The following is a 27500-nucleotide window of genomic DNA, read 5'->3' as shown; positions in this document are numbered from 1 at the left end:
GTGTGTGTGTGTGTGTGTGTGTGTGTGTGTGTGCAGCCAGACTGGGAAATCAATTACTGGCTCGACAGCAGCCTGCTGATTTTTTAAAGAGCCTCAGCAGAGCTCTCGGCCTCCTGGCCTGCTGGAGGTTTAATTGAAGCCTGGAGCTCAATTACGGAGGGAAAGACAATCGGTGTGCACTCCCAAAGGCCAGCGGTAATCAGCGCGGTATCGAGCCAAGAGGCTGCTGCTGCACACACACACACACACACACACACCCACACACACACCCACACACACACACACACACACACACACACACACACACACACACACACACACACAGCAAACTTCTCCTCCAGCAGCCTCGCCCCAAACGAGGGCGAAGCAGCAACATGCTGAAAAGGCAAGTTGGTGATTCACTGGAGTTGCTGTTTTTCCTTGAAGTGGAAAGTCTATTTTTTGCAGTGCGGACTCTGATTTGATAAGACTGTAGATTGGGCAAACAGCGCTAAGTGTGAAAGTCTTTGTCGCTCCTCCGATCTATGAATAGGCAAAGCAGTCGGAAGCTACAGAGATAAGAGCGTATTCATAAGCGACCAAATCACGTTAGATACGGACTATTTTGCACAAGCATTACGAAATGTACTTGTGACAAATGTACTGGCAAAGTAAAGAAAAAAGACCAACAATACTGCAAATTATACAACCCCCTAAATTTACACCATGTAAATTATACAACATTGAGATGAAAGGTAGTTCTAACCTCTTAGCGATGGGCAAACAAAAGGGATCAAAAACAATCCCTCTGTCCCCCTTCACCACTCTGCAGCTTTTCAGCTGTTCCTGTTTCATGAAGCTCTGTCTTCCTTCAAACTCCCCGAGCGCCATTAAAATCATCTTTCAAAGCGCCTCCCTGGAGTCAGTGTCTGTATCCCGGCTCATGGAGGATGAGCTCACCGCTCGTACGGAGGGCTGAACCCAGACCAGTTCTCAGTTCTCCTGGCCCAGGATCTGGTCTTAATGCAGCTCTGGTCTGTTCCCTGGGTGTTGACTGATGGGGGGGGGGGGGACATGGTTGTTTTAGCGTTGGGTAAACGGGAACCAGGATCTAATGGCTAGGCTCCGCGCCTGGCCAAGGTTGAATGTCAACAAACATGACAGTATTTACATGCCAGCACAAGCAGAGCGCAGAGAGAAAAACCCACTCCCCATTCATCTACTGACGGCTGCTCTGTAAAGGGCCAGATCATTCAGTGTGTGTAGGTCATAAGAGTTTGTGTGTATGTAGGCTATGTGTGTGTGTGTGTGTGTGTAAACTCAATTTGCAGGCCACAGTATCGCTTCAACACGAAAAACCAGACATTTTCAAATACACTGATGAACTATCAGTCACAAAATCATTTCATGGAAATTGACATACTAAGCATTTTTATAATCTATAAGAGGTCCCTTTTTGAAAATATATGACATGTCATTTTTTTTCCCCTTCAAAATTCTTTGTGTAGATAAATGTAAGATGATTGATTTGAATATGCATATCGCTTCAGTGACAGTTGAAGTGCCCTAATGGAAAAGCTCACAGCTCCAGTGCCACACATCCCTCTATCTCTCCGCTTGGATCTGATTCAGAGTCAGCATCTCTCAGCCTCATTGTGTTCCTCTGACACCCCATGGGTCTAGTGTGATATCTCCCCTCCTTCCCACCATGGATGAGAACCCACCAACAAACTAACCTCAGCAATCCACTGCCTAACCGTCAACCTCCCCCACCCCCCCCCCCCCCCCACCCCCTCCTTCAAACACCAAAAACCTGCCTCCTCGTGCCAGGAATTCCGATTTAGAAATTCCCTGCAAAGCCATTCCCGCTCGCGAGCGGAGAATGGGACACACTACCGCTCGGTGCTCACTCTGAGCTCAAGCGGAACAACGGAGACAATTAGGAGCCCCCTCCTCCCCCTGCCCCCCTCCCCTCTGTCTCCACTTAAGACATAATACCCAAAGCGAATTAATTTGGAATTTTTCCTTACATTTGCACAACCAATCAGGGATGCATATTGCGCACACACACAGAACGGTCTTTTAGAGGAGATCCCTTTCATCTGAATTATTTTCTTTCTTTAGGGAGAGAGTGAGCAAGAGAGGAAGAGGGAGAGAGAGAAAGAGAGAAAGAGAGAGAGAGAGACTAGAATTAGCCAACACACTAAAGTGGTTTTGTGTTTGCCTCTAGAAGCACTTTGTCAGTCACTCCTTCACTCCCGCACTACCACGGCAACCACCCTCCAGCCTCCAGCTCACTACCACGGCAACCACCCTCCAGCCTCCAGCTCCGCCTCTTTACTCAGTGGGGTCATTTGCATACGGAAGCGCATTGCCAGATGTTTATTTTTAAGATGCAGTTCAAGGACTTAACACTGCTCTATAAGTAAGGGAGGAGAGAGGGAATCAGTGAGGGAGTGAGAGAGGGAGAGGGAGTGAGAGAGAGAGAGAGAGAGAGTGAATGCAGGAGATAGGGAGGGGGCAGAATGGGTTTCTTTATGCATGCAGATCTGGGCAGATTTGAGCCTTTTGTTTCTCGTGGAGTTTTAAGTGGTGGAGTGAATGAGCAGGTTGAAAATGTGCAGCCCTGTTTCTCATGATAACATCCAACAGTGTCTCCCAACTCACACACACACACATGCACACACACACACACACACACACACACACACACACACACACACACACACACACACACACACACACACACACACACTGACATACACACCCACGTACTGGCACACACATTTAAACACCCATGCACACATTTATACACACACATGCACAAAAACAAACAAATAAACCAGCGCGCGCACACACACACACACACACACACACACACAGCCTGCAAGGGGGAGAATAAAACAAAAAAGAGATCCGCATAGGATCATGAATATTATCTGGCAAGGCCCCACACAAAAGCCAGGCACAACAAAAGCGACGTTGGAAGATGTGTTGGGAAGTAGACCGACGTGATTGGTTGATTTCCTGTAATCCGAGCCTTTCATATATCTAATCTTAGTCCAAGAGGAAACCTCATGTGGTGCGACTGTAGTAGCTACCCATGCCAGAGATGCAAGCACAGTACGTACAGATCTGCTCTGGAGGGCGAACCACACAGCCACCCTGTTTGCCTACCTCAGTTCACACTTAATGCTAATTCACAGAGAGCGCGTAACGTTAAGTGGCGTATGTTTTTCCATTATAGGAGACAGCATTTGTCACAGGATAAACGTGTACCCTAGGCTGCATGTATATTCTTTGAACAGATTATTATTGGCCACTGTGGGTGGAAGTGTTCAGATGGAGATGGTTGAGGGATGTTCAGAGTGACCGAGGTTTGTTTCTAGCAGTCTAGTTAAGGGGTTAGCTGGTCTAGCAGTCTAGTTAAGGGGTTAGCTGGTCTAGCAAAGGTGTTAGCTGGTCTAGGAATCTAGTAAAGGGGTTAGCTGGTCTAGCAGTCTAGTTAAGGGGTTAGCTGGTCTAGCAGTCTAGTTAAGGGGTTAGCTGGTCTAGCAGTCTAGTTAAGGGGTTAGCTGGTGTAGTAAAGGTGTTAGCTGGTCTAGGAATCTAGTAAAGGGGTTAGCTGGTCTAGCAGTCTAGTTAAGGGGTTAGCTGGTCTAGCAGTCTAGTATAGGGGTTAGCTGGTGTAGTAAAGGTGTTAGCTGGTCTAGGAATCTAGTAAAGGGGTTAGCTGGTGTAGTAAAGGTGTTAGCTGGTCTAGGAATCTAGTAAAGGGGTTAGCTGGTCTAGCAGTCTAGTTAAGGGGTTAGCTGGTCTAGCAGTCTAGTTAAGGTGTTAGCTGGTCTAGGAATCTAGTAAAGGGGTTAGCTGGTCTTGCAGTCTAGTTAAGGGGTTAGCTGGTGTAGTTAAGGGGTTAGCTGGTCTAGCAGTCTAGTTAAGGGGTTAGCTGGTCTAGCAGTCTAGTAAAGGTGTTAGCTGGTGTAGCAGTCTAGTAAAGGGGTTAGCTTGTCAGTGGTGCCATCACGGGTGTAGGGTCGGTAACTCCTCGTATTAAACTGTACCTTGGTTCTTGATTGATGTTTGGGTGAAGCGTCTCATTTGAATGTGTTACATGTCTTTCATATCCTGATTGTCTCCACTCACCTGGCATCCATTCTGTTCTGTTAGCCCCCCACACAGGCCTGACCACAGCGGAGTACTACCACCATATGGCGCTCCTTGCAGGCCACCGTAGCCCGTATGCTGACATCATCCCCTCCGTGGCGTCCACTGCTGGAGCCGGAAGCAACGCCCTGCACATGGACTACCTGCAAGCTGTGGAGGGTGAGTGTGTGTGTGTGTGTGTGTGTGTGTGTGTGTGTGTGTGTGTGTGTGTGTGTGTGTGTGTGTGTGTGTGTGTGTGTGTGTGTGTGTGTGTGTGTGTGTGTGTGTGTGTGTGTGTGTGTGTGTGCTGCACATGGACTACCTGCAAGCTGTGGAGGGTGAGTGGCGGCCATTGCCTCCATGTACCTGATACCTAATCAATAAGCCATTGCCTTCATGTACCTGAAACCTACCTAATCAATAAGCCATTGCCTTCATGTACCTGATACCTAATCAATAAGCCATTGCCTTCATGTACCTGATACCTACCTAATCAATAAGCCATTGCCTTCATGTACCTGATACCTAATCAATATGCCATTGCCTTCATGTACCTGATACCTAATCAATATGCCATTGCCTTCATGTACCTAATACCTAATCAATAAGCTATCTATACAATAGGCCATAACCTCTATATACCTGATACCTTATCAATATGCCATCTATACAATAGCCCATTGCCTTCATGCACCTAATACCTAATAAATAGGCCATCTAATCAATATGCCATTGCCTTCATGTTCCTAATACCTAATTCGTTTACCTAATAAATCACTGATGAAACCAAATAGTTTGTCTAATATGCCACAGCCGTCAGCTTGTATACCCTGCCAAGTGATTCATTGATCTAATTTAGCCATTATCAGCCCAGTATTAACGCTTATTTAATGTTCATTAGTCAATATACATGCTCACTAACTGTGTCCACTCTAACGCGCCCAACTCAACTAATACACCCGTCATAATACACTCCTTCACCCCAGCACATATATCCATTAGCAGTGTGATAATGCACACACACAGCTCCTCAAAACTCCATGTAATCTAGTTAACGTTGATGTCAACCACTAATGAATTAGATTGGAGTCACTTAGCACCTTAATTAGTTAATGTGACTGTAAACTGAGAAGGAAAGAGTACTGTGTGTGTGTGTGTGTGTGTGTGTGTGTGTGTGTGTGTGTGTGTGTGTGTGTCTGTGTGTGTGTGTGTGTCTGTGTGTGTGTGTGTGTGTGTGTGTGTGTGTGTGTGTGTGTGTGTGTGTGTCTGTGTCTGTGTCTGTGTCTGTGTCTGTGTCTGTGTCTGTGTCTGTGTGTGTGTGTGTGTGTGTGTGTGTGTGTGTGTGTGTGTGTGTGTGTGTGTGTGTGTGCCCGTGTCCAGCCTTCTCTGTTCTACTCCCACTCCTCACATCCATCCCTAAGCTGCACTGAGAGTGGGCCAACATACAGACAGTGAGCCACAGGCAAGGGGAAGATCCCAGACTGATTCCGCCACAAGCGTGTGAGTGTGTGTGTGTGTGAGTGTGTGTGTGTGTGTGTGTGTGTGTGTGTGTGTGTGTGTGTGTGTGTGAGAGTGTGTGTGTGTGTGTGTGTGTGTGTGTGTGTGTGTGTGTGTGTGTGTGTGTGTGTGTGAGTGTGTGTGTGTGTGTGTGTGTGTGTGTGTGTGTGTGTGTGTGTGTGTGTGTGTGTGTGTGTGTGAGTGTGTGTGTGAAGCTCCCAGACTGATGCCGCAACAAGCAAGCTGCTGCCCTGAATGGAGCGAGTATTTATGCTAATGAGTTATTTTAAAGTGTAAATAGGAAATGAAGTGCAACCCGTTTCGCAGGAAGGTCGGAGAGTGCACTTTCCGCACCCTTTGATGAGGATGTATTTAGTCAGCTTTCAGGGAAGCATCAGCATTGAAGCTCCCCCCACCCTCCTCTCTCTCTCTCTCTCCTGCACCGCAAACTAATTAAAACTAGCCAAACTTGCACGGGTATCAGAAAATTAATTGCTATTAAGTGGGAATTGGACTGTCCCACCATTCATCACTTCACAACACATCAAATCCTTTCTTCTGTGTCAGTGTTTAAGATTAATAGACTGAAACAAAACAATTAGGGCCAGAGTTTTTTTTTTTTTTTTTTTTTTTTTTTTCAAATGGAGACGTTGGGGCTTCCTCTACTTCAAATCGCCCTGTGATCATTTCTGGTAATAACTCATTGCGTTTCAACAATGTGTGTTTCCAAACGCCATGAAAATTAACACTTTAAAGCTCCTTTTTACATGATATAGAGATATATAGACCACGGCAGAGACAGACGAGAAGAAAGAGGTTGGAAGAGAGAGAGAATGAAAGAGAAAGAGAGTGGAGAGAGAGAGAGAATGAGAGAAAGAGGGTGGAAGAGAGAGAGAATGCGCTCATGAAAAGGCGTTCATATCAAGAGGCTTTTGTTCATAATGGGGCAGGGGCGTCAGAAGCAGCCCTAGACTTGAAGCGCACATCAATGTAATTACCTTTGGAGATGAGTGTGTGTGTGTGTGTGTGTGTGTGTGTGATGAGAGAATGGACTTGTCCAGCGTGTTTGTACTCTAATAGGCCATTGTCTCAGTGCTTAAGCCTGAAATTAGCAGGTGTCAGTGCTTAAGACTAATGAGAAGAGCGATCGGCTCCGTTGCCCAGTTGTTGCTGATGCAATGTGTGTGTGTGTGTGTGTGTGTGTGTGTGTGTGTGTGTGTGTGTGTGTGTGTGTGTGTGTGTGTGTGTTGTGAGATTTATGCATTCGCCACAAGTGAGATGATTGTTTGTCCACATTCCTCTCTCTTGGCCGTGGAGTCAGTCGTCTAATCACACTGTTTTTCATGGTGTGCATTTTTACAGCTAGGGTTTCACTTGGTGTTTGTCCAACGGGCGCGCTATTTATTTAGATGTGGTGTTGCCTTTCAAGTGCATTTTTTTTTGTGGCTGTAGTGTCGAGTGTCAGTTTGATTCCACAAGCGCAGCACTGGCCCCATGATAGCAGTTATTGAAGCAGCCCTCCGTTTGCTGCCAACCGTAATCACACTAGTAACTCTCGTGTCATCGGTGAAAGCAGCAACTGTTACCTCGATGGTAATAATAACAAATCTCTCTGCTTAGGGAAGGCCCAGTTCCGTGACGAATCTCCGGTTAAAGCTTTTTTTGGCTCCACTAGCTCCAATGACGCGTCCAGCCAAGTGTGCAGCAGTGTAACGTGATCTATTACGATTATCAGTAACATCACAATTATCGTGACCATTCAGCAGTGTATTAGCATGAAGAAGGGGATAATAGCTGTCCTCTTCACTTGCTATCAGCTGCAGAGCCTGGCTGTGTGTGTGTGTGTGTGTGTGTGTGTGTGTGTGTGTGTGTGTGTGTGTGTGTGTGTGTGTGTGTGTGTGTGTGTGTGTGTGTGTTGGCAGGTTCAGTCGGTACCACTGTCCATCCAGTTTGTGTAGCCCTCCTCCCCCCTCCCCCTGTCCCATGGAATTAATGACGCTCCGCCTCAATGTGCGTCCTGTTCATAAATCACTGAGATTGGGGAGGGGGGGCACTGAGATGCTCTCTCTCTCTCTCTCTCTCTCTCTCTCTCTCTCTCTCTCTCTCTCTCTCACTCTTGCACTCTCCCCTTCCCTCCCTTTCTCTCTCTCTCTCTCTCTCTCTCTCTTGCACTCTCCCCTTCCCTCCCTCCCTCTCTCTCTCTCTCCGCTCTCTCCAATTTATCATGTGGCAGTACATTAATAAACACAAACCCCACGAGGCCTTGCCTGAATGGTACACAGGCTCCGCCCTCCCCAAGCAGAGCCTGTGGATCAGAGCAGGGTGAGAGGTGAGCCTTCAGTGGATCAGTGCTGGAGGAGGCTAGACAGAGACTGAGCACTGTGTCTGTCTCTCTCTGTCTGTCTCTCTCTGTCTGTCTCTGTCTCTCTCTGTATGTCTCTCTCTGTCTCTGTGTCTCTGTCTGTCTGTCTGTCTCTCTCTGTCTCTCTGTCTGTCTGTCTTTCTCTGTCTCTCTCTCTGCCTCTGTCTGTCTCTCTGTCTTTCTCTGTCTCTCTCTGTCTGTCTCTCTCTGCCTCTGTCTGTCTCTCTGTCTTTCATTGTCTCTTTCTGTCTGTCTCTCTCTCTCTCTCTGTCTGTCTGTCTGTCTCTCTCTGTCTCTCTGTCTGTCTGTCTTTCTCTGTCTCTCTCTCTGCCTCTGTCTGTCTCTCTGTCTTTCTCTGTCTCTCTCTGTCTGTCTCGCTCTGTCTCTCTCTGCCTCTGTCTGTCTCTGTCTTTCTCTATCTCTCTCTGTCTGTCTCTCTCTCTCTCTCTGTCTGTCTCTCGCTCTGTCTGTCTGTCTCTCTCTTTCTGTCTCTCTCTGTCTGTCTCCCTCTGTCTGTCTCTCTGTCTGTCTGTCTGTTTCTCTCTGTCTCTGTGCATGGATGAGTTGGTGAGGGAGACAGAGAAGATGCTTTGGCAGCATAAGACACAAATGGGAACAAATATAGGACAGAATATATTAATATTTGAGTCTTTGAGTGTGTGTATTCTTGTCTGTGTGTGTGTGTGTGAGAGAGAGAGAGAGAGAGAGAGCAAGACAGAAAGACAGAAAGAGAAAGAGAGAGAGAGAGAGCAAGACAGAAAGAGAGAGAGAGAGAGAGAGAGAGAAAGAGAGAGAGAGAGCAAGACAGAAAGAGAGAGAGAGAGACAGATAAAGAGCGCCTCTGGCTTCTCACACTTAACCCTAGCCAACAGCCTAAAGTAAAATAAGTCAAAGCTAAAAGACACTGTTTCCAAGCCAGAGTCGTCACAATACTGAAGAGGTGTTTCTCTCCCTGGAGCTCATTGTGCAACACACACACACACACACACGCACACACACACACACACACGCACACACACGCACACACACACACGCACACACACACACACACAGAACTGATTTACATGTGAATGACAGGCCCTGTAATCGCTGGATGTGTCAGACGAGAGAGGAGAGGAGGGGGGGGGGGTTGGGGAGGCACTGCGTAATCTGGTTTTGTTTCCCTGAGTTACCCGAAAAAAAAAGAAAAGAAAAAAAAAACAGCATCAGAAAAAAAAAACACTAACTGATGGAGTCCCAAAGTCATTGTGTCAGTCCATACTACAAAAGGAGCAACATCCCCTCAGCGTCGTCTCCGTCTCCTCCTCTCTTCCTCTTCTCTTCCTCTTCGCTCCGCATCCTTTCTTGTTTGTGACATCCACCAGTGAAAAGACAACAAAAGTCATTTCTTAATCTGTAGATGCCACTCATTGTGCATGTGGAGATGGGCCTGTCTGCGCTGTTTTGCCGCACTTGACTGAAAGGCTTTTCAGAAATCAGAGGAAAGAAAGGAGAGAGAGAGAGAGAGAGAGAGAGAGAGAGAGAGAGAGGAGAGAGAGAGAGAGAGGGAGAGAGGGAGAGAGGGAGAGAGAACAGTCAACAGTAATTCTCATTCAGTGCAATCACACATTTGAATAGGAAGCCAAATGGAACTTGATTAAATATTGCCTGGATGCATCCAGAGTCCTGCCACTGGCTGAAAGGCTTGGTTGGGTGTGCTTGCTGTGAAGATGACACGTATGAAATGCACACATTGACAACTGGAAATTGTTTTTTTTTTTTTTTCAAAATCAGTAGGGTTGATTTTTTTTTCTCTCTCTCTCTCTCTCTCTCCCTGCGAGTGTTTGTGTTTCTCACGACTGAATTAAATCTACTAATTTCTGGTTTGGTCCAAACTCAGTAGGGGTTCAGAAAAATGCAAATTGTTTACAAAGGATTGAAAGGGTGACTTGACAAAGTCAGACACAATTTATGTGTGTAACCGTGTTAAGATGAATCATGGCTTTGGGTCATATCTGTGTTAAGATGAATCATGGCTTTGGGTCATATCCTTGTTAAGATGAACCACAGCTTTGGTTCAGGGTTGTTTTGTCTTCTTCTTCTCTGCACAGGCCGTTTAAAAAAGCAATATCTAGTTTTTGTGGTCTATCATAATTTTGTTGTCTATCATAATTTTAAAGGCATGGTTAAAAGATAATTATACACAATAAATAATGTACAAATATTCTGACCCAAAAATGTATGTGACTATAGAAGAAGAGATGAGAAAGACAGAAACAAGATTCATTAGATTCATTAGATTCAGTAGATTCAGTAGATTCGGTAGATTCAGTAGATTCGGTAGATTCATTAGATTCAGTAGATTCATTAGATTCATTAGATTCAGTAGATTCATTAGATTTATAAGATTCAGTAGATTCATTAGATTCAGTAGATTCAGTAGATTTATAAGATGCATTAGATTCATTAGATTCAGTAGATTCAGTAGATTCAGTATATTCAGTATATTCATTAGATTCACTGCCCATTCAGTAGTTGACTTTGTTGTAGCTGCAAAAGGCCAGTTTCTCCTTCCTGCCCTCATTTCCCCTCTCTCTCTTCCCCTCTCCCCTCTCACCCGTCCCCACCTGTCCCCACCCAGGTTCTCGTTTCTCCAGTCCGCGGGTCCCACAGAGGCCCAGGAAGCGTGCCCTGCCCATCTCCCCGCTCTCTGACCCCAGCTTCGACCTGCAGACCATGATCCGCACCTCCCCCAACTCCCTGGTCACCATTCTCAACAACTCCCGCTCCAGCTCGTCCACCAGCGGCTCCTACGGACACCTCTCCGCCGGTGCCATCAGGTAAGAGACAACAGTGTTCACCTCCTCTTCTCTCCGCTCCTCTCCTCTTCTCTCCTGTCCTCTCCTCTCCTCTCCTCTCCTCTCCTCTCCTCTCCTACGGACACCTCCCCTCTCCTCTCCTCTCCTCTCTGACGGACACCTCTCTTCTCCTCTCCTCTCCTCTCCTCTCCTACAGACACCTCCCCTCTCCTCTCCTCTCCTACGGACACCTCCCCTCTCCTCTCCTCTCCTCTCCTACGGACACCTCCCCTCTCCTCTCCTCTCCTCTCCTACGGACACCTCCCCTCTCCTCTCCTCCGGACACCTCCCCTCTCCTCTCCTTTTCTCTCCTCTCCTCTACTCTCCTCCACTCAAGACTTCATGAAAGACTGACCTGAAGTAGTGAACAACGTTGGCCTCTCTTAGTTGGGTATTTAATACAAACAAATTCCTTACATTAGGCATGGCCACTCCTCACTCCTCACTCCTCTTCTTGATTAAACTCAAACCAGAGTTTTCGTTAAAACAATTTGTCTGGTTACTAAGACCAGTGCTTTTTAAAACGTTTTTTTTTTTTTTTTTACAAAAAGTGCGGGTACATTTTGACGGCTGTATACTTTCTGGATTGTTTGGAAAACATTTGATTTAGACACTGACATTGGTTTATTACAACGGGAATGTTATTTCATTTATTAAAATCATGGCATTTCAATGAGAAAAGAAGAACATTTTTAAGATGCGGTATGTTCTGAAAAATAGATGAAAAATAGTTTTACCAGCAAACCAGGTAGAGAGAGAGTGATAGATAGAGAGAGAGAGAGAGAGAGTGAGAGAGATAGAGAGAGAGAGAGAGAGAGAGTGAGAGAGAGAGAGAGTGATAGAGTGAGAGAGATAGAGAGAGAGATAGAGAGAGAGAGAGAGAGAGAGAGTGAGAGAGATAGAGAGAGAGATAGAGAGAGAGAGAGAGTGAGAGAGAGTGAGAGAGAGAGAGAGGGAGCCATAGTGAGAGAGCTAGAGAGAGAGAGAGAGTGAGAGAGATAGAGAGAGAGGGAGCCATAGTGAGAGAGATAGAGAGAGAGGGAGCCATAGTGAGAGAGAGAGAGAGATAGAGAGGGAGCCATAGTGAGAGAGCGAGAGAGATAGAGAGGCAGCCATAGTGAAAGTACAGGGGGACGTGCAGGCATGGACGAGCTGCAGTGAGTGATGAATGAACATCCCGCTACAGAATAAACGGGAGAACATGAAACGCGCTATTAGGAAGAAGCGTGTGAACACACTTTACCCCCCCCCTCCCTCCTCCTCCTCCTCCTCCTCCTCATTCTCCGTCTCCTCCTCCTCTTTTTAGCTCTCCCTACCCCTCGTCTCTCCCGCGCTCCCATCACCCGACTGTCTGATAAGCATCACCTGATTAATGTGTTCGCCATCATCCGTGCAGAGAGCTTTACCCTAATGCCACCGCCACGCAATCCTTCACGCGGCGAACGAGAGGGGATGGGGGGATGACAGATGAAAGGGCACTACCGAAGGGGACAGGAGGAGAGGGGAAGAAGGAGGGAGGGGGGGGGCGTGAAAAATGAATAAATAAAGAAAATGACATTAGAAAAGGAGAGGAGAAAGCATCTCTTCTGGGGTAAGGGGTCAGTTCAATTTGAATGCTGGGGGGTCAGGTCACGAGTTAAAATTCACTTCATTAATTGAAGGTCTTTAAAGTAAACTCACGGCCATTTCAATTAACATTTCTTGCATCTCAATTTGTGAGGGGGAAATTCATTTTCAGTAGCTGTTTTTGTTGGGCCAGCGTCCGCTACAGTCCACTTAATCAACAAGCAAGACATTGAAATGTAATCAATACCAAAGTGCCGATTGATTTGCGTGATTGGATTGACCCTTACCTCTCTATTCCTCACCTTATCAGGTTCTGCACGTATTAACATATGCAAATGTTGGAAATATACTCTGAGGAAAATTGGACGTGTTTGGGAATATTTTCCTCTTCTCTGTTGCCACTGTTTTGTCTTCTGGGAGCAATTATACAAGAGGAGAAAAAAAAAAAAACTAAAACATTTGTATTGGATTGTGAGTTGTGTTTGCTCCAAGGGTGGTGACAGTAAATGGCATTTGTGAGTTCTCTCAAGGTGATACCGATGGCACAAGAGCAGAGAGACAGAATCACCAGAGAGGTGGCATCATTCTCACTGCTCTCCATGTCCATGAGTCAGGCACACTGAGTTTTTCATACAACTACTTTTTTAATTGCTCAAGAGAAAGGGGAAACAGTAAAGGGCTCCTAACTGGTCAGTAAGACCCCCAGGGTTAAACAGTGCTCTTGATGAATAATTTATAGAGGAAACCAAATATTGAATCAAACATCAGTAGGCGTTTTTGCACAGACTATGGGTATATCTGCCAGAAAGTTTTTTTTTGGCAGGTTTCTGAAGGCTCGTCTCTGTGTCAGACCTCCAGGGGTGGCCATCCCTCTCAGAGGGGGGGCCGGCCGCCATCTCCCAGCATCCCTGGTGGTGGTGCGCGTCAACCAACAGCTCCCAGCTAGGAGTCAACCAGCACAGTCCACACAGGTCGGAGAAGCGCGTGCCTTCATGCAAGAGCTCTGTGGTCCCCACCGCGAGCGATTGATCACCAATCCTTAGGGGGGGGGGGGGGGGAACCGGCTCCGAAAGAGCTGATCCATCACGGAGCCAGGAGCGCCGACAGGACCCGAGATGGTCTCTCTGTGTGCCTCCAAAAAACCGATGAGTGATATGACAAGCGGATGGGCTGTGGGTGCGTCGCGCGCCATTGATTTCCGCTCGGCGCGGTAATAAGGTCCGCAGACGCATGGGGCAGCTTAGGGGACCCGTCAGCGGGGCAGGATGAATGGAGCCTCACCCCTGAGTGGAGCGGGCGTCTGCTATCGAGCCAGGTGGGGCTGTGTGTTTGGTTAGGCCGCCCTCTCACTCTCCCTTCCCCTCAGTGATGCTGGGGCCAGGCCCGCAGGCATCTTCACTACCCATCGCCTTGTATGGCGTCTCCATGGATACGTGTCCTTCCCTCAGTGATGCTGGGGCCAGACCCGCAGGCATCTTCTCTACCCATCACCTTGGATGGCATCTCCATGGTTACGTGTCCTTCCCTCAGTGATGCTGGGGCCAGGCCCGCAGGCATCTTCTCTACCCATCGCCTTGGATGGCATCTCCATGGTTACGTGTCCTTCCCTCAGTGATGCTGGGGCCAGACCAGCAGGCATCTTCTCTCCCCATCGCCTTGGATGGCATCTCCATGGATACGTGTCCAACACGGCCTTGTTCTGTCATCCATCCTCTCCACCTTTGTGTTCTGGCCAGGGTTTATTCTTCCTTAGTAAATTTCCTTCTCGCTTGATCAAACCGCCTGACTGTTCACTCGGTGGGTTTAGATGCAGCGGTCCGGGTCATAGGCGTGCAGGGATCCTGTGATAGAACTGCACTGACGAAAGACACCTTGAGAAGTGAGGGTGTGCGGTTCAGCTCTAAGGGGACTCTGTCGGAGGAGATGATTTAGCTTGCACACGTTGTGAGTGTGATGTAGATATACATCATGCACACAGCGGCACGTGTTTCTCGCTAACAAGATGAATATCCTTTAGTAGAAGTTTCTCTGGGGTCCCCTGGCTCCAGAACTGCCAGAGTCGTGCGTGTGGGACCGTCCTTAGGGACTCGGAGAAGATCAGAATGATCCATTTGTTTACAATTTCTCTTCCTCTCCTACCATCTCTCTCCACCTACCCCAAGAGCAGTTGTAGTTGTATGTACAATTATTATTGATGTGCCGATATAGTAAAAGTTTCCTCAGTCTTCACTCATGCCAGTACTTGTGAGTTAGAATATTTTGAGGGGCATATTGTATGCACACACAGATGATTCAGTGGTGAATGTGGTTCAAAAATCCTTTTTATATTTCCTGCCTGTCTTTAGGACAACCATAAATTGACTCAATAAATTCAGTCAGTTGTTTTATGAGCCCACTTATACTGTATGCAATTCATTGACAAGAGCCAAGGAAATGAAATAGTGACTTCCTCTTGTTCTAATGTCTGGAACAAAATCTTGAAGAAATCATAGCTGTTTCAACGTCAAATACATTTGTTGTTTCACAGAACTAGACATGATTAATATCGTTTCTAATATTCATATATTTGTCTCTCTCCCCTTCCCATTCCTCCCCATCCCTCCTCGTCTCCTCGTCTCCTCCTCTCTCCTCCTCCTCCCCATCCCTCCCCATCCCTCCTCGTCTCCTCCTCTCTCCTCCTCCTCCCCATCCCTCCTCCCCATCCCTCCCCCCCATCCCTCCTCGTCTCCTCCTCTCTCCTCCTCCTCCCCATCCCTCCCCATCCCTCCTCGTCTCCTCCTCTCTCCTCCTCCTCCCCATCCCTCCTCCCCATCCCTCCTCGTCTCCTCCTCTCTCCTCCTCCTCCTCCCCATCCCTCCTCGTCTCCTCCTCTCTCCTCCTCCTCCCCATCCCTCCTCCCCATCCCTCCTCGTCTCCTCCTCTCTCCTCCTCCTCCCCATCCCTCCTCCCCATCCCTCCTCGTCTCCTCCTCTCTCCTCCTCCTCCCCATCCCTCCTCGTCTCCTCTCTCCTCCTCATTCCCATCCCTCCCCGTCTCCCCCCTCCAGTCCTGCACTGAGCTTCGCCTACCCACCCACCCCGGTGGCGCTGCAGATGCACCAGCAGCTGATTGGCCGGCAGCCAGGCCTGGTGAGCTCGGCGTTCGGGCACAGCCCGCCCCTCATCCACCCGTCTCCCGCCTTCGCCACCCAGCGCCCGGTGCCTGGCATCCCCTCCGCGGGCTTGGCACCCACCGAGAGATCCGTGGCCTCTAGTGAAGCCCAGGTAAGCCTGGTCCAGCTCAGCCCGACGCACGACACAGCCATCACACCAGGCTTAGGCACACACACACACACACACACACACACACACACACACACACACACACACACACACACACACACACACACACACAGACACACACAGACACACACGACTCTGGCCATCACACCAGGCTTAGGCACACACACACACACACACACACACACACACACACACACGACTCTGGCCCTCTCACCAGGCTAAGACACACACACAAACACAGACACACACACGACTCTGGCCATCACATCAGGCTTAGGCGCACACACACATACACACACACACACACACACACACACACACGACTCTGGCCATCACACCAGGCTTAGGCTTGCTGTCAGCACAGCAGGATACACAGGAGGGGAGGTGTTATTCCACTGTACGTAGCCCTCCCTGGTAGCCCCTCTTGGGAGATTACACACACACACACAAACACATAAATATTCACTTACACACACATACATACACACACACACACACACACACACAGTCACACACACACACACACATACACACACACACACACACACACACACACACACACACACTCACACTCACACACACACACACACAAACACATAAATATTCACTTACACATACATACATACACACACACACACACACACACGCTTTCATGTACTGTGCCGTGTCTCCCAGTGTAGTTATTTTCCCCCGGACCTCCAAGGAAACAACACAGGGCCTTGTTAGCAACCAAATCCCACTGCTGACACCATTAATCACAGCAGCGCAAATGAACGGCAACAGAGATATTTACCGGAAGGTTCCCTCTGAGGAATGGTCCGTGGGAGTGCTGTGTTTCCCCACGGCCCCCGGTCGCTGCGTGGGGGGGCTAATAGAGCATATCCAGCGCTAAATTATCCCCCTTTTTGTTTATATCGACACCCCTCCCTCCATCCCATATCCGCCACCAAATGATCCCCTCCTGTTTTGTTTATATGGAGCTCCCATCAAACACCAATAGACCACATCAAGCACACACACACACACTCTCACACACACACACACTCGCCACCCTTTTATAAGTATCGACCCCCTCATACTGAATGGGCCTCTGGTGTTGACTGCTGTGGCAGAAGATCTGCTTCCTCATCAGGCGGCGGACGCAATGCTGTATGAGGTTTCTTTTGCAGCCCTGGCCGCTAGATCGTCAATCCCTCTTTCTCAAACCATTACAGCGCTCTATCCCAACCTCTCCACCACAACACCATCCATCCATTTCAGGCCAGAGTTGCTCCACAGACGGCGGCCCAGTGGCCACATTAATAGAAGTACAACACGGGGCATTTGTCTGGAGAGGTGTGGGTCGTAAAAGAACAATTAAAGCAGAGGGATTGAGCAGCCAGGAGCATCGCTCACCGTGACAGATGTGACAAAAAGGACACTGCACCCTTCTCTGCTCCCCGAGCACAAGTACACATAGTGGAATTGCTCATCACACAGAGTTTAGGTGTTGGTTCCTCTGCCCTGATGTACTCTGTGTGTGTGTGTGTGTGTGTGTGTCTGTGCCCTGATGTACTCTCTGATCCTGCATTCATTCATTTTGCATTGTTTGTGTGTGTATGTTGTGCTCTGATAGAGTCGGTTATATTATCCGTTTAGAGCTCAGTAGTTTCACTGCATTCTGTCCATGCTCAGTGTCTTATCTGTACCAGAATCTAGTCTATATTGTTGTTCCTTTAGCGTCATATGTTGGTGCCAAAAAAAAACAGCTCTGAAATCCCTTATGGACACCTGGGGGACCATATATAGTCTCAGGAGCTTTAGCACCGAAGGGGACCATAGAATACAGGAAGTGTGTGTGTGTGTGTGTGTGTGTGTGTGTGTGTGTGTGTGTGTGTGTGTGTGTGTGTGTGTGTGTGTGTGTGTGTGTGTGTGTGTGTGTGTGTGCCTGTCTGTCTGTCTGTCTGTGTGTGTGTGTGTGTGTGTGTGTGTGTGTGTGTGTGTCTGTGTGTGTGTGTGTGTGTGTGTGTGTGTGTGTGTGTGTGTGTGTGTGTGTGTGTGTGTCTGTGTGTGTGTGTGTGTGTCTGTGTGTGTGTGTCTGTGTCTGTGTCTGTGTCTGTGTGTGTGTGTGTGTGTGTGTGTGTGTGTGTGTGTGTAGGAAACGGAGACACGCTGGGAGGTGTTCTGTGGCTACACAGGGAATGCACAGTACGGATAAATATCAGAGTAGCAGAGATGTTCTGCACAATGACTGCCAGTTGGCAAGGCAACCTGCTCCTCGGAGCCAAGGAATTCCTGCTTCTTTTTCCAGGGAATGTAACTTCTCTGACTGTTTATTTTTTTTTCTAGCTTTTCTGGCCGGTAACAGGGAACTTCCTTTGGCAGAGGGAGGGAAAGAGAGTGAGCGTAGGTCACGTCTGTGAAAAGGTCAGTGCAGGTCAAATAGGAGGAGTCAAATAGCCCCGCCTGGGGAGTGAAGGCCTTCTGCCCTATGAATGGAAATGTGCTGACAGATTGAACACAGATCCTGTGTGTTTCAGAGCGGCAGCTTGACTGTATAATCTGTAATGGAGGGGAGGCAGTAGACACTCACAGACCATAATACTCTACCACATACCACATACCACTACACCTCTGCTGTTACCCATCACCATAATACTCTACCACATACCACTCCACTTTTACTGTCCCATCACCATAATACTCTACCACATACCACATACCACTACACCTCTGCTGTGTCCCATCACCATAATACTCTACCACATACCACATACCACTACACCTCTGCTGTGTCCCATCACCATAATACTCTACCACATACCACATACCACTACACCTCTGCTGTGTCCCATCACCATATTACTCCACATACCACTACACCTGTACTGTACATCACTGTATTACTTTACCACATACCACTACACCTCTACTGTGTCCCATCACCATATTACTCCACATACCACTACACCTCTACTGTGTCCCATCACCATATTACTCCACACACCACTACACCTCTACTGTGTCCCAGCAGATGCTTGTTCAATTGTCCTGTATATCCTGACTTGTTTTATTTGACATCTGTATCATTAGTTACTTTCATATTGACTTCAGTTTCAGTCATTCTAGAAATAGGGTTTTTAAAACCCCCACACCATTTTGTAGTTTTAAGGGTTAACAGGGCTAATAGTCTGTTATTGTTGTCCCCAGTGCGAAACCTAGGCATCCACCTCAAATCACTGTAAAAAAAACAAAAAAAAAAACAACAAAAAACTGTTATGAACACAGTGTGTATGATCTCTCATGTGTGTGTTTGTTGTGTTGTGTGTATGATCTCTCATGTGTGTGTGTGTTGTGTGTATGATCTCTCATGTGTGTGTGTGTTGTGTGTATGATCTCTCATGTGTGTGTGTGTTGTGTGTATGATCTCATGTGTGTGTGTGTGTTGTGTTGTGTGTATGATCTCATGTGTGTGTGTGTGTTGTGTTGTGTGTATGATCTCATGTGTGTGTTGTGTTGTGTGTCCTCACAGAGTAACCCCTCTTGTGTGTATGATCTCTCATGTGTGGGTTGTGTTGTGTTGTGTGTCCTCACAGAGTAAGTGAGTGTGTATGATCTCTCATGTGTGTGTTTGTTGTGTTGTGTGTCCTCACAGAGTAAGTGAGTGTGTATGATCTCTCATGTGTGTGTGTGTGTTGTGTTGTGTGTATGATCTCATGTGTGTGTTGTGTTGTGTGTCCTCACAGAGTAACCCCTCTAGTGTGTATGATCTCTCATGTGTGTGTTTGTTGTGTTGTGTTATGTGTCCTCACAGGGTAACCCCTCTAGTGTGTATGATCTCTCATGTGTGTGTGTTGTGTTGTGTTGTGTGTCCTCACAGAGCAAGCCCACCAGCGAGTCTGCAGTGAGCAGCACGGGAGACCCCATGCACCACAAGCGCTCCAAACTCAAGCCTGACGAGGATCCCCCCAGCCCAGGGGCAGGTAGCGTCCAGGTGAGCCAACACCTGAGCCAGAGCCAGACCCAGACCCAGACCCAGACCCAGACCCAGACCCAGACCCAGACCCAGACCCAGACCCAGACCCAGACCCAGAGCCAGAGCCAGAGCCAGACCCAGACCCAGACCCAGACCCAGACCCAGACCCAGACCCAGAGCCAGACCCAGAGCCGAGTCCCTGCATCCCTCACGTCCCCTTTACATTTACATTTCAAGTCAAGTCTTTTATTGTCAGATACACAGAACAACAGAGTTGGACTGGGCACTGAAATTCTTGATGACAGGACACCATTCCACACTACCATCACATAGCAAGATATAACATATAAACATATAAGTACTCCAACATGATATAACATAACTTAACAATAAGTACTGCAGTCATTTAGCAGACGCTTTTATCCAAAGCGACTTACAAGGATGTACAGTATACACATTTTTACATATACACTGATGGCACACTGCACATCAGGAGCAATTAGGGGTTCAGTGTCCTGCTCAAGGACGCTTCGACAGGGAATCGAACTAGCAACCTTCTGATTACTAAACGACTTCTCTACCTAGTACCACTGTCGCCCCCTTTAAGCGCAGTAATCTCTCGCAGCTCCCCGTGTTAGCACTCATCATTTGAACACCCACACTACAAAGGATTCAGAGTATTAGTAGGCTGCAAACAAGCTTGTTAGAGCATAATCCACTCTTGACTAATACTTTATCCAAAGATGTACCCACACAGATATACAGCATGACACCACCTACACACACACGCATAAACAAACTCTCTCTCTCACAGATACACATATCACACTAACACATTCAAACAGAAGCACACACACACACACACACACATGTACACACAAACACACACACAAACAAACACAGTCACACACATGCATAAATAGATGCAGACACACACAGTGTTGCCCCAGGGCCAATTATGTGACGTTGTATAAAACTATTTGTTTGCTCGTTTCATTCTGGCGGCTCGTTGTGGCTGCTGCCGCACAGGCGATAAGCCCCATTGATCTTCGGAGCACGGGGAGGAAATTGTTTTCCTTTTAATCAGATGCCTAAGTGAATGAGGGAGAGCAGAACAACGAAAGAGAAATTAGGCTGCAGATTGTTCCATGGGGCCTCTCCATGTGTTCGCCGCTCATTGCTGCTGTCTGTCTGCGGGGCTAGAGTACGGTGGCACGCCACAGGCAAACCCCATCCTGCTTCTGTCTTACTGTCACTAGGGAGTCACAGGCAAACCCCATCCTGCTTCTGGCCTACTGTCACTAGGGAGTCACAGTCAAACCCCATCCTGCTTCTGACTTACTGTCACTAGGGAGTCACAGGCAAACCCCATCCTGCTTCTGGCCTACTGTCACTAGGGAGTCACAGTCAAACCCCATCCTGCTTCTGTCTTACTGTCACTAGGGAGTCACAGGCAAACCCCATCCTGCTTCTGTCTTACTGTCACTAGGGAGTCACAGGCAAACCCCATCCTGCTTCTGTCTTACTGTCACTAGGGAGTCACAGGCAAACCCCATCCTGCTTCTGGCCTACTGTCACTAGGGAGTCACAGTCAAACCCCATCCTGCTTCTGTCTTACTGTCACTAGGGAGTCACAGTCAAACCCCATCCTGCTTCTGTCTTACTGTCACTAGGGAGTCACAGGCAAACCCCATCCTGCTTCTGTCTTACTGTCACTAGGGAGTCACAGGCAAACCCCATCCTGCTTCTGTCTTACTGTCACTAGGGAGTCACAGGCAAACCCCATCCTGCTTCTGGCCTACTGTCACTAGGGAGTCACAGTCAAACCCCATCCTGCTTCTGTCTTACTGTCACTAGGGAGTCACAGTCAAACCCCATCCTGCTTCTGTCTTACTGTCACTAGGGAGTCACAGTCAAACCCCATCCTGCTTCTGTCTTACTGTCACTAGGGAGTCACAGTCAAACCCTCCGTCCCCTTACCTCCTCTTGGTGCACTCTCCCTCTCACTGTCCGTCTCTCACCTCTCGTTCATTATATAGAAGCAAGGGAGAATAACACATTAGGGCTATTTCCAAAGGTATCCAATGTGATCGCTCCCTTTTTCCGTCTCTCTCTCTTAATCATAACCATTCAACTCTTGCATTCTGAGTTTAGCTCCACAGGTTCTCCCCCTCGGCCAAGTCCAGCCCAAGCCACCCCATATAATCACAGCCGGAGTGTGGCGTCCGTGTCCTTGACCGTGGCGGCTCGTGTTAATTACAGCTCTGCCTAGAAGTGGGGGCCCATGTGTAACGCAGCAGTGGCCTGGCCCTGCTCAGCCCCACAGTATTTGACATGGACAGTGTGTGTGTGTGTGTGTGTGTGTGTGTGTGTGTGTGTGTGTGTATGGGCAGCATAATGACCCGACCGAGAGCCGAGAGGTGGAAGTGTGAGTGGGCGAGAGGGGGGAGTGATTCCTCGACTGTTCACCCAAAAACACATCAACCGTATATTTAACTGCTACCGGAGGAGGGGTTGTTTTGGTCGGGACATTTCCGCCCAGGTTTTGGTGGTATGAGGAGACCTTGAGCCCAGTTTTAATGGTGTACAGAAATGTGACTGGAATAGCAACTCCAGGCTGTTAACACTCCTGGAAGAGAGAGGCAAGATAAACAGTCTGCTGCTCTGTTAGTGGTGGAAGTTTTGGAACCGTTTGAATAATTTCACTGTGCAAAGACAAAAACATCTTCCACCTATTTATCAAGTTCCTCTACAGGAAGAGTAGTCACTGCTAGGCTTCCTCTTGGCCAGGCAGCTTGAAACACTAAGAATCACTCTGCTTAATCAGGAACACATTTTCCTTGGTTGTCACAGCGATAGTTTATATTTTCACACAACCCCGTTGATTTTTTTTTGGATGTCTCTTCTCTCACCGCTCTGTTCCTCAAGCTTAGTATTGTCCTTCTTGGCACACTCATAGTAGACAATGTCAAGTCTTCGCCAGGTTTTAAAACAATTCTATTCTCCTTCATGTCTGACTTCCTTGTGAGAAGAGTCTTCTCATTTACTTCACTTACTTTTCCCGCCCCTGTAGAACTCATGAAACATTTGCCATTACCACAGCTAGGGCTGTAATGTGTGAAGTCCTGTAGAACTCGTGAAACATTCCATTACCACAGCTAGGGCTGTAATGTGTGAAGTTCTGATACGGCTTTTTAATGCTGTGCTCCAGTAAGCAGATGAGCTTGAGACATGCAACCTGCTCACCAACATAACATTTCAGCAACTCCCCTTCAGCAGCTAGCTCTTATCAGAAACAAACATGTCAGACATCACGACTCCCAGATGAGAGTATTGGAGCTCACCTTCCACTTTCCTCTCTCCCCTCTCCAATCTGCTCTCTCCTCTCTCCCCTCTGCTCTCTCCTCTTTTCTCTCTCCTCTCTTCCCTCTCCCCTCTCCTCTCTCCTCTCCCCCCTCTCCTCTCACCCCTCTCCACTCTTCTCTCTCCCCTCTCCTCTCTCCTCTTTCCTCTTTCCTCTCTCCTCTCTCCAATCTCCCCTCTTCACTCTCCTCTATATTCTCTCCACCTTCCACTTTCCTCTCCTCTCTCCCCTCTCCTCTCTCCCCTGCCCGCATGTGCCGGTACCAGGAGCAGCCGGATGGAATGACGCTGGTGAAAGAAGAGGGAGACAAAGACGACGGCAAGCAGGAGCCGGAGGTGGTGTACGAGACCAACTGCCACTGGGAGGGCTGCTGCCGCGAGTTTGACACCCAGGAACAACTGGTGCATGTGAGTACCTAAGACCAGTGTGTGTGTGTGTGTGTGTGTGTGTGTGTGTGTGTGTGTGTGTGTGGATTGGAGGTCACTCTAGACACTGAACTAGACGGTCACTTAGAGCATCTCAGTGCAGCTGGAGAGGGGGCCATCTCATGGGCCTTTAAGTGTCAGCTGGTAGAGCTTGAGGTGACTTCCTACTTAGAAGCTTACAAGTGGTGCTGTGTGTGTGTGTGTGTGTGTGTGTGTGTGTGTGTGTGTGTGTGTGTGTGTGTGTGTGTGTGTGTGTGTGTGTGTGTGTGTGTGTGTGTGTGTGTGTGTGTGTGTGTGTCAAGGGGCCCAAGGTCACACTGACCAAAGACGCCTCCTAAAATCTAGATCCATTCCATCCCACATGTTGGGTTAGTCACAGGCCAGACCCAGAGTGCCACTTACCCCCACAGGAGCACACACACACACACACACACACACACTCACCTCCACAGGAGCACATGAAAGCCCCGGGTCTGTCTGTGGAAGGTATACACCACTATGTCCCTTTTTAAGAACCCATCATCAACTCGCTCGCTCTCTCTCCCTCTCTCTCACACACACACAGACACACACACACACACACACAGCACCCCCATCAGCACACATCTGATAGAAAGATCCTCAGCTCTCCAAGGCTGTCTCTCCTCCGTCTGACATGGCAATTCGTGGCGGCCACGCTCACAGCCCTATCTATAATTGATATCCTGGGCGAGGAATGGGCTGCCTCCCGCGTTTGAAGGGCTCGCCTCAAAGGTTGAGGAGCTTGACAACTTCTTACCCCTGTTTTTCTGAGGGCAACGGGTGCTTGGGGAAAAAAGAGACAGAGATGGAAAGAGAGAGAGAGTGTGTGTGTGTGTGTGTGTGTGTGTGTGTGTGAGAGAGAGAGAGAGACAGAGATGGAAAGAGAGTGTGTGTGTGTGTGTGTGTGTGTGTGTGTGTGTGTGTGTGTGTGTGTGTGTGTGTCTGTGTGTGTGTGTGTGTGTGTGTGTGTGTGTGTGTGTGTCTGTGTGTCTGTGTGTGTGTGTGTGTGATTGTGTGTGTGTGTGTGTGTGTGTGTGTGTGTGTGTGTGTGTGTGTGTGTGTGATTGTGTGTGTGTGTGTGTGTGTGTGTGAGAGAAGAACACTCACTAAACCTCTCCAGCCTGGAGGTTCTCCAAGCGTGTTCTTTGCTCACCCCTCCATGTTCTCACTCCAGGTGGCTTCTTACTTCCTTACCTCCTCCTCTGTTTCCCCAGCCTCATATCCTCCTACACACACACACACACACACACACACACACAGACACACACACACACACACACACACACACACACACACACACACACACACACACACACACACACACACACACACACACTGACAAACACACACACACACTGCCAGCACCACACAGGAGCCAAATCTCTCTCTCTCTCTCTCTCTCTCTCTCTCTCTGACACCCCCCCTTTTCCCTCCCTTCATCAACCCATCTTCCTCTCCCTCCTCTGCTTTTGTTCTCCTGACAGGCCCAAACGCCGTCGTGCTTTTGTGTTCCTCATTGTCGCCATGTTCCGTCCTTTTTCTTTTCTCCTCCTCTTCGCTTATTGTGTTTATATTTTCCCCCTCGTTCTTCTCCTCCACGCCGGCGCGGGTGCGGTGCGGTGCGGGTGCGGTGCGGTGCGGTGCGGTACGGTGGCCATGCTAATAAAGCGCCTCGCCTCCCGAGCCGCTCTCGCCCCTAATTCAGCGGAGCCGCGGAGAAAAGTCTCTTATCTCTCCCCCGTCAGTAATGGGATAAGTACAGTATTTGGACCACAGTGGCTCCTCTCAAGCGCTGGCGGAGGGGGTGGGAGTGGGGGGGGTGTTGTTTGGAGAGGGGGGTGGGGGTGGGGGGGGGGGGGGGGGGGTTGGGGGTATTCTGGGGCTCTGGAATTTCCATATATGAAAACAATGGACTGCCCCTCCCCCACACTAATTCAGCTTGTCTCTGCGAATCGCTGTGGAAAACAGAATTAAAAAATAAAATTGCCTCTGCTTCAGTTTGCCGCTCAGGAAGAAATGAGATTTTTTTAAATGAACTCCCCTGACCTCTCAGATCAGGCACATATGTATAAATATATATATGTCTGTAGATGTGTGCATGCTAACACACACACACACACACACACACACACACACACACAGACACACTCACACACACAAACACACCATTTTTGGTGAATTTTTAACATTTCTGATGCAGTTATTATTATTGCAGTCAGTTTCCCACACTCTCCACTTTCATAACATAATTCAGTTCATTTAGTTAATTTCGTCATTTAAATGTGATCATTAAATGCTGGAGGTTTGTGTTTCTTCTTGTTCTCTTATCTTTTCTTTTGGACTCTAATTTTAGATCAAACGTGCACACACACACACACACACACACACACACCCATGCACGTACAAACACACACACACACCCATGCACGTACACAGACACACACACCCATGCAAGTACACACAGACACACACACCCATGCAAGTACACACACACACACACACACACACACACACACACACACACACACACACACACACACACACACACATACACACACACACACACACACACACACACACACACGTACACACACACACACACACACACACACACACACACACACACACACACACACACACACCAGCACATGTATGCCACCCTCATTGCTTCACCTTGATTAAAGGTAGCCCTGCTGTGTGGATTTGTTTTTATGTGTGTGCACATGCATGTGCATCATATGAGTGTGTGTGTGTGTGTGTGTGTGTGTGTGTGTGTGTGTGTGTGTGTGTGTGTGCGTGCGTGCTTGTGTGCGTGCGTGCGTGCTTGTGTGTGTGTGTGTGTGTGTGTGTGTGTGTGTGTGTGTGTGTGTGTCTGTCTGTCTGTGTGTGTGTGTCTGTGTGTGTGTGTGTGTGTGTGTGTGTGCGTGCGCGTGTGTAAACAGCATTCTCTATGACGTGGTGTTGTGCATTTATCAGGCCTACTTAAGCGCTCTCCGCACCGGCGATAAGATAAGCATCACATCTGCGCAATTTAGCGCCCTTATCTGCCCTCAACAGTCTGCCTTAGCCAGGCGGGTGTCAACTTACACTCGCTCTCTTTTACATTCCATTCACCTCCTCCTTCTCTCTCTCTCTCTCACTCTTTCCCTCCCTCATTCACTCGCTCTCTTTTTCATTCCATTCACCTCCTCCTCTCTCTCTCTCTCACTCTTTCCCTCCCTCATTCACTCGCTCTCTTTTACATTCCATTCACCTCCTCTTTCTCTCTCTCACTCTTTCCCTCCCTCATTCACTCGCTCTCTTTTTCATTCCATTCACCTCCTCTCTCTCTCTCTCACTCTTTCCCTCCCTCATTCACCTCCTCCTTCTCTCTCTCACTCTTTCCCTCCCTCATTCACTCGCTCTCTTTTTCATTCCATTCACCTCCTCCTTCTCTCTCTCACTCTTTTCCTCCCTCATTCACTCGCTCACTTTAGAATGTCATTTTCATTCCCTCTTTATTCATACCTTATAAAAGTGTGTGTGTGTGTGTATCTTTTTTAAAGATATATATATATATATATATATTCTGTTTATCTCTCCCTCTTTCCTTCTCACCCCTTCTGCCCTGAAGGGGCCCAGCAAAAGATAAGGGCGCAGCTTTCTTTAATGTGGGATATGTGTGGTGCACTATTGAAGAGAGAGAGGGAACAAGAGTGAGAGAGAGAGATATGGAGTGGGAGGGAAAGAAGGAGAAAGTGAGTGAGAGGAAAGGGTTCTTGTGTCATGAAAAGACACCTCTTCACCTCCCTCTCCTTCTCATGGCCCAACCCAGATATGAGCCCAGGGCAGAGTTGTAAGTGTGCTACTTTCTGTGTGTGTGTGTCTGTGTGTCTGAGGTGGATGTAGGGAAGTTGTGATGTGTGTGTGTGTGTTTGTGTGTGTTTGTGTGTGTGTGTGTGTGTGTGTGTGTCTGTGTGAGGTAGATGCAGGGTAGTCGTGATGTGTGTGTGTCTGTGTGTGTGTGTGTGTTTGTGTGTGTGTGTCTGTGTGTGTGTGTGTGTCTGAGGTGGATGTAGGGAAGTCGT

At 48.2% G+C, this 27500-nt stretch overlaps 1 protein-coding gene across 1 annotated transcript in view; it reads left to right on the top strand.

Annotated features, from left to right (window-relative positions):
* The window catches only part of gli3 (GLI family zinc finger 3), a 43214-nt gene that overhangs the window by 1346 nt on the left and 14368 nt on the right, over positions 1–27500 (top strand). The window contains exons 2-6 of the mRNA XM_080855098.1: positions 4150–4305; positions 10605–10803; positions 15434–15650; positions 19528–19641; positions 23254–23394. Coding sequence (XP_080711224.1) covers positions 4150–4305; positions 10605–10803; positions 15434–15650; positions 19528–19641; positions 23254–23394 — 827 coding nt within the window. The remainder of the gene's footprint in view (positions 1–4149; positions 4306–10604; positions 10804–15433; positions 15651–19527; positions 19642–23253; positions 23395–27500) is intronic.

Source organism: Sprattus sprattus, assembly GCF_963457725.1.
Source record: "Sprattus sprattus genome assembly, chromosome: 17".
Taxonomy (NCBI): domain Eukaryota; kingdom Metazoa; phylum Chordata; class Actinopteri; order Clupeiformes; family Clupeidae; genus Sprattus; species Sprattus sprattus.
The sequence above is the reverse complement of the archived record's forward strand: the minus strand, read 5'-3'. Positions and strand labels throughout refer to the sequence as shown.